Source organism: Lepidochelys kempii, chromosome 9 (genome assembly GCF_965140265.1).
Source record: "Lepidochelys kempii isolate rLepKem1 chromosome 9, rLepKem1.hap2, whole genome shotgun sequence".
NCBI classification, from domain to species: Eukaryota; Metazoa; Chordata; order Testudines; family Cheloniidae; genus Lepidochelys; species Lepidochelys kempii.
In genome coordinates, this window is record NC_133264.1 from 34,677,535 (window position 1) to 34,690,606 (window position 13,072).

General features: G+C 36.9%; 1 protein-coding gene across 4 annotated transcripts in view; it reads right to left on the reverse strand.

Annotated features, from left to right (window-relative positions):
• Positions 1-13,072, reverse strand: part of MFF (mitochondrial fission factor) — a 34,915-nt gene that overhangs the window by 14,898 nt on the left and 6,945 nt on the right. For all 4 annotated transcript variants that reach the window (XM_073359890.1, XM_073359889.1, XM_073359892.1 and 1 more), the window contains 2 exons: positions 11,181-11,353; positions 8,456-8,544 (listed from right to left, as the gene is read on the reverse strand). In XM_073359890.1, the coding sequence (XP_073215991.1) occupies positions 8,456-8,544; positions 11,181-11,353 (262 nt within the window). The remainder of the gene's footprint in view (positions 1-8,455; positions 8,545-11,180; positions 11,354-13,072) is intronic.

Here is a 13,072-nt window from a genome sequence, read left to right on the forward strand (position 1 = left end):
ACCACTCAAGAAATATATGTTTGGTGATGATGTTTTAAAGAAAGTCACACCAGTGAACTGGTGGAAGTCACTTAAGCACTTGGATTCAGAGACTGTTGAAGTGATAATCTCACTTTTAACAGCAGTAGCTGCTTCTGCCAGCATAGAAAGAATATTTTCTTCCTCTGGACTAATTCATTCCAAGTTGAGAAATTGTTTGGGACCTAGGAAAGCTTGTTTTGCTTTTCTAGATGATGAACAAACAGGAAAATGAAGGTGAAGCTGACTTAATTAGCTGCAGAAGCCAATATTTTAAGTTTCTCATGTTGACCTGGCTGACATAGTCTATTTAATTTTTGGTTTGTTTTTTTTAAATATTTCATTTAAGTATTTTAGTTAAAAACAATTTTAACAAAAACAAATCGGATTTTAAAAAACTTGAACTAAATTCAAAAATTCATATGCTTGTTTTGTCAAAATAGTATATGTTTGCTGTTGAAGAAAAAATCCAGAATACATAACATTGTTGTTTTAGTTAAATACAACAATTTAAAATGTCTGTCTGGTGATGTTCTCCTCCTAATACAGCATAGCAAGAAAATCCTCCGCATATTAATGATTAACCTGTTGAATTGGAGATATTTATGAAGTCATTGGGAGGTGAACTATCTGCTTCAATTACCTTTGGTAAATGAAATAACCAAATAATCATTCATTTTCTTCTGATATAGCTGTAAAACTAATCTGAAAAGTTTTCAAAATAAATCACTTTAAAAATGTATAGTGTGTACCTTCTAAAATGAAACCTACATCTGAGTTGTGAAGAATATGTATTAAGGTTATAACAATGAACAAGATTGCACTTTTATGTAGAAATCCATGATTAAATCAAGTTTTCCTGACTAGTGATTTAAATCATGATTTAAATCAAAACCACCCTGTAAATAGCCATTGGATAAACTTGAAGAGGCAGGGAACAGGGGCAGGCAAGAAGATATTGCCCCTCAAGTGAATTCCTTGGATACCATTTTCCAGTTTGAATTGGCAGGGTTGGGGGAGACAGGGAGGATATGAAGGTAAAGGATACTTCATATTAATCCTCATTCCCCTTGACCCTAACGAAGGAACATAATTTAGTACACTGGTGGAATCAGCAGGGGGAACAAAAGTCCCTCCAAATTCTCAAGATGCAATAATTTTATAATCATATAGATGGTAGATTAAAAACTAAGTAAAATATTTGGCTTATCTATCAATGCATCTTAATGACTAAAAATGCAGAATAGTGAATGGAAGAAATTAGAAACTGTACAAGAGACAGTATCAACAATAGGTGATAGCTTGGAAATGTGGCAGGAAAAACACCACAGTGGCCCAACACTGTAGCATTTAATTTCAAAAAGGGGAACTACACAAAAATGAGGAGGTTAAACAAACAGAAATTAAGGGTACAGGGCCAAAAGTGAAATCTCTGCAAGCAGTGTGAAAACTTTTTAAAGACACCATAATAGAGGCTCAACTTAAATGTATACCCCAAATTAAAAAACATAGTAAGAGAACCAAAAAAGAGCCACCATGGCTAAACAACGAAGTAAAAGAAGCAGTGAGAGGCAAAAAGGTATCCTTTAAAAAGTGGAAGTTAAATCCTGGTGAGGAAAATAGAAAGGAGCATAAATGAAGTGGCAAATGAAGTGTAAAAATACAATTAGGACGTCCAAAAAAGAATTTGAGGAACAGTTAGCCAAAGACTCAAAAAGTAATAGCAATTTTTTTTTTTTTTTAAATTAAGTGCTACAATGTCAGGCCACTCTGGTGTTTTTGCAAAAAGAAAAGGAGTACTTGTGGCACCTTAGAGACTAACCAATTTATTTGAGCATAAGCTTTCGTGAGCTACAGCTCACTTCAATGCTCAAATAAATTGGTTAGTCTCTAAGGTGCCACAAGTACTCCTTTTCTTTTTGCGAATACAGACTAACACAACTGTTACTTTGGTGTTTTTAGCACCTTGATCGTTCAGTGGCCCCACTGGTTGTTTAGCAGTCTTCCTGCTTCTGATGCACTCAAAAACACCAACCAACCAGTGGGGCCACTGGATGATCAAGGTGCTAAAGGAGCACTCAAGGACAATAAGGCCATTGTGGAGAAATTAAATGAATACTTTGCATTGTTCTTCATGGCTGAGGATATGAGGGAGATTCCCAAACCTGAGATATTCTTTTTAGGTGACAGATCTGAGGAACTGTCCCAGACTGGGGTATCACTTGAGGAGGTTTTGGAACAAATTGATAAATTAAACAGCAATAAATCACCAGGACCAGATGGCATTCACCCAAGAGTTCTGAAGGAACTCAAATGTGAAATTGCAGAACTACTAACTGTAGTCCGTAACCTATCATTTAAATCAGCTTTTGTACTAGATGACTGGAGGATAGCTAATGTGACGCCAATTTTTAAAAAGGGCTCTAGAGGTGATCCCAGCAATTACAGGCCTGTAAGCCTGACTTCAGTACTGGGCAAACTGGTTAAAACTATAATAAAGAACAATATTGTCAGACATATAGATGAACATAATTTGTTGAGGAAGAGTCACCATGGTTTTAGTAAAGGGAAATCATGCTTCACCAATCTACTAGAATTCTTTGAGGGGTTCAACAAGCATGTGGACCAAGGGGATCCAGTGGATATAGTGTACTTAGATTTTCAGAATGCCTTTGACAAGGTCCCTCACCAAAGGCTCTTATGCAAAGTAAGCTGCCACGATAAGAGGGAACGTGCTCTCGTGGATTGGTAACTGGTTAGAAGATAGGAAACAAAGGGTACGTATAAATGGTCAGTTTTCAGAATGGAGAGAGGTAAATAGTGGTGTCCCCAGGAGTCTGTTCTGGGACCAGTCCTATTCAACAGATTCATAAATGATCTGGAAAAAGGAGTAAACAGTGAGGTGGCAAAATTTGCAGATGAAACAAAATTACAAAAGATAGTTAAGACCCAGGCAGACTGTGAAGAGCTAGAAAAGGATCTCTCAAAACTGGGTGACTGGACAACAAAATGGCAGATGAAATTTAATGTTGATAAATGCAAAGTAATGCACATTGCAAAATGCACATTGCATAATCCCAACTATACATATAAAATGATGGTGTCTAAATTAGCTGTTATCACTCAAAGAGATCTTGGAGTCATTATGGATAGTTCCCTGAAAACCTCCATTCGACGTGCAGCAGCAGTCAAAAAAGCAAACAGAATGCTGGGAATAATTAAGAAAGGGAAAGAAAATAGGACAGAAAATATCATGTTTCCTCTATATAAATCCATGGTACGCCCACATCTTGAACACTGTGTGCAGAGGTGGTCGCCCCAGCTCAAAAAAAGATATATTGGAATTGGAAAAAGTTCAGAACAGGGCAACAAAAATTATTAGGAGTATGGAGTGGCTTCCGTACAAGGAGAGATTAATAAAACTGGGATTTTTCAGCTTGGTAAACAAATGAGAGCTAATGAAAGATATAATTGAGGTCTATAAAATCATAACTGGTGTAGAGAAAGTAGATAAGGAAGTGGTGTTTATTACTTCTCATAACACAAGAACTAGGGGTGAAATTAACAGGCAGCAGGTTTAAAACAAATAAAAGGAAGTATTTCTTCACACAACGCACAGTCAACCTGTGGAACTCCTTGTCAGAGGATGTTGAAGGCCAAGACCATAACAGGGTTCAAAACAGAACAAGATAAATTCATGGAGAATAGGTCCATCAATGACCAGTGTCAAAGGACAGGATACTGGGCTAGATGGACCTTTGGTCTGACCCAGTAGGGCTATTCTTATGATAACAAATATGGAGTTGGACATACTTCAAACTATAGAATGCTGTCCCCTTCACACTCCCTCCTACCCCCCTCCCCCGGTCTATAATACTAAATTACCACAGTAATGCTATCTACATACAAAAGCTTTTGTAAAGATTTCAAGGGAACCACTGACTAGAAACATATATTTGTACTTCTAGTAGACATTTTGCATTAACAGCTGTACTGAATAAATTGAAGGTCTCACAACAAGAACTAGCTGCTTGAATTTATATACCATCAAATTATTCTGAATTGTCCCTGAGAACATCAATGGGCTTTTCAAAGTGGGTAAATATTAGCACTCAATTTAATGGAGGAAAACTGAGGACCAGAGAGATAAAGTGACTTTCACAATATCACAGAGCAAGCTAAAGTCAGAGCTGAGAAGAGAATCCAGAGCTACACAACTCCTAGTCCTTGATCTAATCACTAGTCCACTGTACTACATCCAGTTCAGTGAGCCCCAAACTAGCTACAAGAAAGGACTGTTTTATAGGCTGCTTGCAAAGACCGTCTCAGAGATTATTCGAATCATGAAACTTACTTGCTTTTGGATAGGAGTCAAACTACACAGGCAGGAAGAGACAATTCCTATTAAGAAAGTTTTCTCCACAAAGGCAATTTGTTAACTTATATATCCCTCTAAACTAGATAATCAGTGTAAGGGAAACCCTTCTATTTTGGTTCTGATAAAGCTTGGGAATTATTATGCAGACAGTTTGAAGTTTCAAGGGCAGAAAATGAATTTATGTGAAAACAGAAGGAGTTAAGAAAAACTGAATGGAGTTAATTCCCCTTCTATGATCTTCCCTCAGGATTCAAGAGCATAGAGCTATAACTGATTCATTTGTTAAGTCTCTGAAGGTACTTCTACACAGAAATTGAACACTCGTGACTGGCCTGGGTCAGCTGGCTTGGGCTATGAGGCTAAAAATTGCTGTGTAGACATTCTGGCGTGGGTTGGAGCTTAGACTCTGGGACTCTGTGCTGTGGGTCTTTTATTCCAGTGTAGATGTACCCTAAAATATTCTATACACAAAGTCAAGAAGAGAGTATGGAGAAGTGGTCTATGGAGTAAACATTTGATGTACAAGGGAATTACAATGTACAATTCTGCCAAGGGAATTACATACAAGGTGCTCCTACATTTCAGTGTCTCACACTTGTCATGAGTTACTCTAACTACTGTACTATCCACAAAAGCTTTCCCTGCCCTTCTTTTGTCTTTTCTATTTTTGCAATTAAATATTCTTGGGATTTAATACTATTTTGCTGCAGAGATTTGACAAAAGGCATTTTCATGAAGCATTTTAGCAGGTTTGTAACTATAGATTGCTTAAACATGTAAATGAAGGATGTGCATTTGGGATGAAATTGAACCAACTGGGAAATTATTGAAATAAACTGTAGTAAAGCTCAGCAACACTGTAAAATATTTAAGGTTCATGATTGAACAATGTTTGCAGGAAGGCCAGTTAGACAACTGTTGAAGATGTAGAGGCGTCTTACTTATTATTCAGACTTGGATCTGCCTTATGCTTCTAAAGGAGCAAGTTTCTAGTAAATAGATTTAGCTAATGAAGGTGATTAAATAGCTTTAACACAGATTAATTAAGATGTATTAGGAGTTAACTGCATGTTCCATTTCTAAAATGTAAACTCCATCACCTCCTTCCCCCACAAGTTGCCAGAAGAACAGCATTTCTCAAACTATGAGGTTAGTCTCCCTGAGAAGGCACCAGCCTCTTCCAGGGAAACAGAGAGAGTCTAGAAAAAATTAAATACTCTCCTCTGCCACATATTCTTGCTGGACCACTTGTTTTAGAATAAAAAGTAATCAATCATTGGATTCAATATCAGTTGGTAATAACCAACATAAAGCTCTCTTTCCCCAACTAAGCAGAAATGGCCAAGGAATGTCCATACATTGAACATACTCTTCTGTTTTTTGCTTTGCAACTATGTTTTGAGTGGAGATTCTCCCCTCTTAACTTCTGTCTCCGCTTAAATTAAGAGAGAGTTTCCACAAATGTAAGCCCAAGCATTTCTTTACCCCAGTACCTAACAGAAAGAATGAGGTGTAAAGTTTGAGAAATCCTGCAACAGAATTACAGGTAGAAGTCAGGCCCTCAGCATACTAAGAGCTATTTCAAGTAGTATGCATTGAATTACAGACACACTGATTAAAAGATTAGTAGTGCAGAGAGCTACATAATTAAAAATAATTGCAGTACATGAAAATCAAAAGTAACAGTTAAGCTTATGTGTAGTCCTTAGTCGAGAAGGGTGACTGGAACCATGGCATCTTATTTCTTGGGACAGTATCTGATCTGTGCCACCTTGAATAAGAATTGTGATTCTCTTAAATAAACGTCCTAGTAAATAAATGGAAGGTAATTTAGAGAACCATCATTACTGCTCAACAGTTTGTTATTGTACCAACAAGTGCCTAGTCATTACCATGTCAACTGGTCCTTACAAACATTTGAGAATCTACGTATTACTGTCACTGTTGCATCCCCATCCAACTACAAAGTCTCATGACAGCCACTGCATGCAATAGGGTAACAAGGAGTTAAAGGACAACACATTCAGCAACGTCTCTCAACTCCACTCCCCCCACCACACACACACACACAAAATCAGGAGCAGTGCCAACTCCTTCCCTCAAATCTGGGGTGGCTCTTCTAAGAATGTTTTTATTTCGGTCACTCTCACAGCATACATACTGGAACGTCACACAACCCATCAGCCCATCTTTATTCCAAAATACTATAGCTGTTAAGAGTCAGGTATTTAATGTATTTTAAAGACAAAATCTCTCTACGTTTTTATCACTGTAGGGTCTGAGTGCACAATGACTCTGCAAAGTCATTTGTTTATGTAATATTTTCGAGGAAAAGACAAAAACCCAAGCTGCAATTTGCAAAGTAGCCTAAAAGTTAGGTACTCAACTCTCATTGACTTTCAGTGGGATAGGGGGGTTAATTCCTCTTAAATTCCTTTGAAAATCTCAGCCCTAATCTGTACAGTGTTATGGCTATTTGAGGTACAACATGCTCCCAGAAAGCTTTAAAAAGCAGAATAGAAAAAACTCTCCCCTTCCCTGTTTTAAAAATAGTCCCTAGAAGTGCATGAGAATCATCTTATGCCCTAGTTATGCTAGGAATTACACCATGTTAGCAAGACTAGTTTAAGCATGGTATAAACAGTTTGTCTGGCCAGAGTGGATGGGGAATAAGGTTTAAAAATACAGTATTCCAGGCTATGCTTCTGTCACTATGTTCTAGTCTAGAGAATATTTTTTAAATGGTTGTGTTCCATCTGCACTAGTTATACAAACTGTATTTACAATGGATTCTGCAGTTTAATTTCCAGGTTAGATGGAGCCTTTATTGAGACACCAGAGTGGACAGTGCACAATGATACTTGGCTGTCAGTCAAGCCAGCACATAAAGTTAGACCAAGAGGACAAGATAAGCAAGGGTTAAATATCCTATAAGAGGCAAAATGCTTTGACAGGACTGTCTTTTTAATTAAAGGGTTTAATGTAACTTGAATTTAAGCTGCAAAGCGTGGACTCTTCTCCTGTTTGTGGAGGGAAGTGAATCGGACAAATCCAAGTGCAAGAATAAAAGCCTACAATGACTCAAGTAAGCTTCTGTCAATAATTCACTATACCATGGAAACTGTGATCCTTACAGCTGAATAGTATGGGAACTAGCACATATTTCATACAATATATAGGCTTATTATCCAAGTCACATTTGTTTAGATCCAGCAAACACATTCCTAATTCTAATTAGAACATAGGGGTGGCATTTTCAGATTGTGCCTTGTATTCCTTCTGCTACTATTACAATGATTAAAAAAAAAGCCAGCCTCTTATGTTTTTATACCACGGTGAAAAAACGTAACTGAAGTATACTCAAAATGTAACTATTTAAATGTTCTATTAAATTTCATCAAAAGGGGATGAGATGTATATGATTACAACATTTCCACATCCACCCACACACAATAAAAAGGAGTGTCTGCCACTCACCGGCTTCTCAACATGAAGATATATTGAGAGATTTCAAATAAATTATATTTTTATGACGTTAGAGAAAATTACTTATGTAATTATGAGGGTGCACCAATTTCTTTGCTCCTATTCAAGGGATCACACAAAAAGGTGGGGACATCTTTAACACACAAAGTAGAACTCAATTTCTTGGAAGAATAACCTGAAACTTGGGAGAAAGTATTGTACACAAAATCATGATCTGATAATCTCTTTCAAGTTACAGGCAGACAACTAGAAGTCACATGGAAAAGCAGTTGAGCTGTGATCTGCAGCTCATGGCAAAAAACAGCAAAATCACAACTGAAAAAAGATCCCAAACTCCAAAGAGAACAGGGAGATTTTATTGTAAATGAAATCAGCCAACAGCACAAAAAACAGGGTTAAAAAGTTGATTATTCAGGAAACATATTGCAGTTCTATAATGTTCAAACTTGTGTTACTTAACAGCGTTTGAAATGAGTATACCAAACATCAACAGGAAAAGCAGATGGGAGGAAAGAGAGAACAAAATACTAATCAAGTTGCCCTTAAGTCACTGCATCCCAGATCTCTACTCACATGGAATCGTTTCTGACCAATTGACCATTTTGACGAACAGCGTTTTCACTCATAGAACGTTCTCTCTTCGATCTTCCCACTGAACGAACCTGAAAAAACAAAAAGAAGTGGAAGAGGGAGACAAAGAGAGGAAGAGAGAGTGTTTTTCAGGAGTGTCCCACAAGTACTGTGCTAAAGGCTGTTGACCAAATCTGCTCTCAGATACACATTCATAGCTCTCGTTGATATCAAAGTGAGTACAGAAGAGCACCTGATGGCAGAATCCGGCCCCGTTTACAGAATATGGAATTGAGTTTCTAATACAGTTTATCCCAAATTACTTGGTGCTGTCCAAGACACATGAATAAATGGAATTTTAGATAGACAAAGTGGGTGATGTAATATCTTTTATCAGACCAACTTCGGCTGGTGAGCGAGACAAGCTTTCAAATGGACCTGAAAAAGAGTTCTCTGTAATCTCGAAAGCTTGTCTCTCTCCCCACCAGAAGTTGGTCCGATAAAAGATATTACATCACCACCTTGTCTCTCCAACTTCTGTGGGTGAAACAGACAAACTTTCGAGCTACACAGAGCTCTTCTTCAGGTCAGGGAAAGGCACTCAGTGTCACAGCTAAATGCAAGGTGGAACAGATTGTTTAGTGTAAGTAATTAACACATATTGGAAGGCAGTGTTTCTCAACGATTGGTCAATGGACCTGCACTGGTCCCTGAGATCTCCCTGACACAGATTAGGAAGACAGCAAGCTGGTCCCTGGTATCAAACAGGTTCGGAAACACTGTTCCCAGGGACTATTCAAGGTGAAGTGGCCTGTTAACACCACTGCAGTCATAGGACACCAAAAAAAAAAAAAAGGGGGGGGGGGGAAAGAGGTTGGAGGGCAAGTGGATTACACATTGTTGTAATAAACCATTAATCCAGCATCTCTCTTAAAACCATGATTTTTAGTGTCTAGTGAAGTTATGAATTTAAGCTCTCAGGCTTGTCTTTTGAAGGTGTTGTGAAGGCTTCCTTTGAAGATGAGGACTGAGAAGTCAGATATGGAGTGACTGTTTTGTGAAACATGCAGGTCTGATACTTTTTTCACCCATGTTCACCCAGGGATGATATGGCGTTTTTGTTTTATTTTTCTGTGACAGTTCATTTGAGAGTGTAGCAATTATCTGGTTTCACCCACATAGTTGTTATTGGGGCATTTAGTACACTGGATGAGGTACACCACGTGTTGTGATAGGCATGTGTAGGACCCATGGATCTTGAAAGGTGTGTTGTGGGAGGTACTGGAATTTTAGATGAATGAGGAGGCAATCCCTTATGCCCATTACTGCTTCTATTAACCATTCACACAATTACTGTTAGAAAGGACAATAGAAGCCCACTAAGTCTGAAACAATAAATAGTAATTCTGTGTTTTACATATGCAGTTTAATAAATGTTTGGCTGCTTAGAAAATTGGAGACAGAACATATCTATTAGGTCATCTTATCCATCTCTAAGCCAGTGCTGTCTTGTTCCCTGAAACACATTTTTACAGCTTAATTAACAACATTTTGCTTAATATTGATTATATTAACAACGGATACTGGTTTTCATATAAATCTGACACTTTTTTAATCCCACTATTCTCTTGCTCTCAATAATATCCTGTAGCAATAGTTACATTGATTAAATTATATACTGGGTAAAAAAGAATCCCCTTTTATCAGTTTTAAATTAAATTAGTTGTCTTTCAGTTTCGTGTGTTGTCCCCTTGTGCTAGTATTATAGTATTAGTATTATAAAGAAAAGGTAAATAGGAGCTCCATATTTACCCTCTCTAAACTGCATTATTTTAATACCTTTATCACATCATCTCTTATTCACCATTATCTAAAACAAAGTCCTAATTCCTTTTTAATCACTCTTATTATTGAAGTTTTGCATGTCTCTAATCACTCTCATTGTCCTTTGCTGAACCCTTTCAATTTCTGCCATGTTCTATTTGAGATGAAGTGACTGGAACTGAGGTATTCAAAGTGATGATTTAAACAACCTTATGTCGTTTGCCTTTTTGACTCTCCTATGCATTTAGCAAATATTTTAACTGAACTGGCTCTAAGGACACTTAGTTTCCTGAGTCTCAGACTTAATTTAGAACCTAGTGATGTGTTTTCAACACATTTTGACATAAAATTCTGCATTGACCTGGACACCAAGATTTTTCCTGGTGCAATTTAAATATGGCCAAGTTACAGCATACGCACTTGGAAAATAGGGAATAAAATGAAAATACTTACAGCCAGGGCTATAAAATAGACACTTACCTATCAGAGAGCTGGTTAGGAAATATATTTTATTTCCCACCAAATAATTAAGAATTTTTTTTTGCTTTCACTGAATTTTTAGGTTTTCAGTTTCTGATAACCTGAACAATGTCAGTGAAAACAGAATTTTCTTGTGTAAATTTCCTTTTAGTCAAAAAAGGCATTTTGATCTTTTATTTTTAAACCAGTTCTAATGATGGTATCTAGGTTCTATATTCAATTTAACTGACAAATGGTTGGAGGGTTATCTTATTACTAGTAAGTGCACACATTACTTTGTAAAATATTTTTATATCTACCCATTTTATGGTAATAAACTGATCTAGATCACAATGCAGGGGTCATTCACCATCCCATTTTTCTTCTTCAGAAATAAATACCTTTCACAACTAAGAAAAAGTTAAAAATAAAATAAAATACTAGCCTCTTCACTCTGAGGTGTCTGCGGTGGGGGTCTTTCTAGATCCAGAAAATCTAGTGGTCGCTCGCTAAGTGAGATAACCCGGGGAGGAGTTTTCAATGACAGAGGTTTGAATGGAGCAGACTGAATAAGGTCCAGATCTGATGGTCTGGAAAATGGAATGTCTTCACTATTACCTGCAACAACATAGTTGAGATTATTTTAATCAATATCAAGTAAACACATTAACACGTGAAAAGTTAGTAAAAAAGTTCAAGAAGACAAAGACATCCCTCACACTTCCACAAATAGACCAAATGTTTGCAAGAAAATTTATGCCATAGGAACTAAGGAAATATAACATCAAAATATAATCAACTCAGAAAACCAAACAATTATGAAAGATGGCTGCTAGTAGTCTCGCAGTTAAGGATATATTGAGATTTTTAAAAAGTATTTCCCTTAACTATATTTCTGTGCTTCAAAAAATCCTTACCACAACCTGTTTCTTCTAGACTAGCTATTATTTGCCTCTGTATCCCCACTGAGATATATTCTTGGGAAAGTGGCCACACATTCCACAACACCTGAGGAACATAACTTCACAGTCACCTTTAAATCTGCAGCATGATGATAATTATTGAGTGACTTGACCACAATCTCACCATCCAAATAACCTGTTCATACAACTCAATTTTTAGACAGTTGTTTAAAAAACCCCAAACATCTGAAAGGTTTTCATTTGTTGCCTTGGTAAATTATATATAAAGACACAAATGCAGGAGGGACATTTGATAAAAAATTTCTCATTAAAATTGGCGGGGGGGGGGGAAGAGGGGGGAGGTTTAAGATAGCCATCATATACATAACACCTAACCTTAGAGAATATGATTAAGCCCACCTATCTCTCACATGGTTTTTGCTTATTACAAGCTACATGTCATGGTTTTAGCTTATTACAAGTCACGGTTATAGCCCTTTGACACACTTATAGCTTTTGTTCACTCTTACCTGTGCAGTATTCTCTAGACATAATTCATGATCCTGGAAGCACCTGATTCACCGAGAGCACTCTCTAACCTGCAGAATCAGGTCTTACCAAAGCTTCTTTGTTCAGATATAAAGATGAATAGAAGTTTGAATGTCTGAGTATTTCAAACTGTGGGACAAATGCATACTAGCAACAAGGACAAGCTTTGAAAAGATGTAAGAACTGTAGATGTTCTTAAGCTTTATCGTACTCGTATGATCAAACGCAGATTATTATATATCATAAGCTTATTATCCGTAGAGCCAACTCAGTAGCAGAGATATCATCAATATGATGTCGATGCTCCTATTAATCAGAATAATTTTGAATTCTATCTAATGGGTCAGACAAAGTATATTTTTAGAATATGCTGCAGCTACTGTAGCTTATTCCTATTATATTAAGAATCAGAAGTCAGGCAGTAGGTATGGGTGGGTGAAATTCTGTGGCCTGCAATGTGTAGAAGGTCAGACTAGATGATCATGATGGTCCCTTCTGGTCTTAAAGTCTATGAGTACAAAGTAAATTTTTCTGGGGTCCATTTGTAGTACTCATAATTCAGGCATGAAAGACACAGTAAGAGATTGGTGCATGTAATTATTTCAGCTTATTGTCAATATACATTCAGACATAGCACATCAAAATTATGAAACCGTGCATATTAACATGTCGCCTTAAAAATTATCCCAATGTCTCTGGTTAATAAAGCATTTTTCATATTTTAAGACACTTTAGAGGTCATAATTGATCAGCAGCTCCTATTTGGAGGAATGGGATACATTTCACAAGTCTTTGTTTTTGAATAATATTTTTTTCCCAAAACACCACTAAATTATTTTTTAATCCCGCAAAACAAGCTATATTGGACAGAGAGCAAATCAGGATA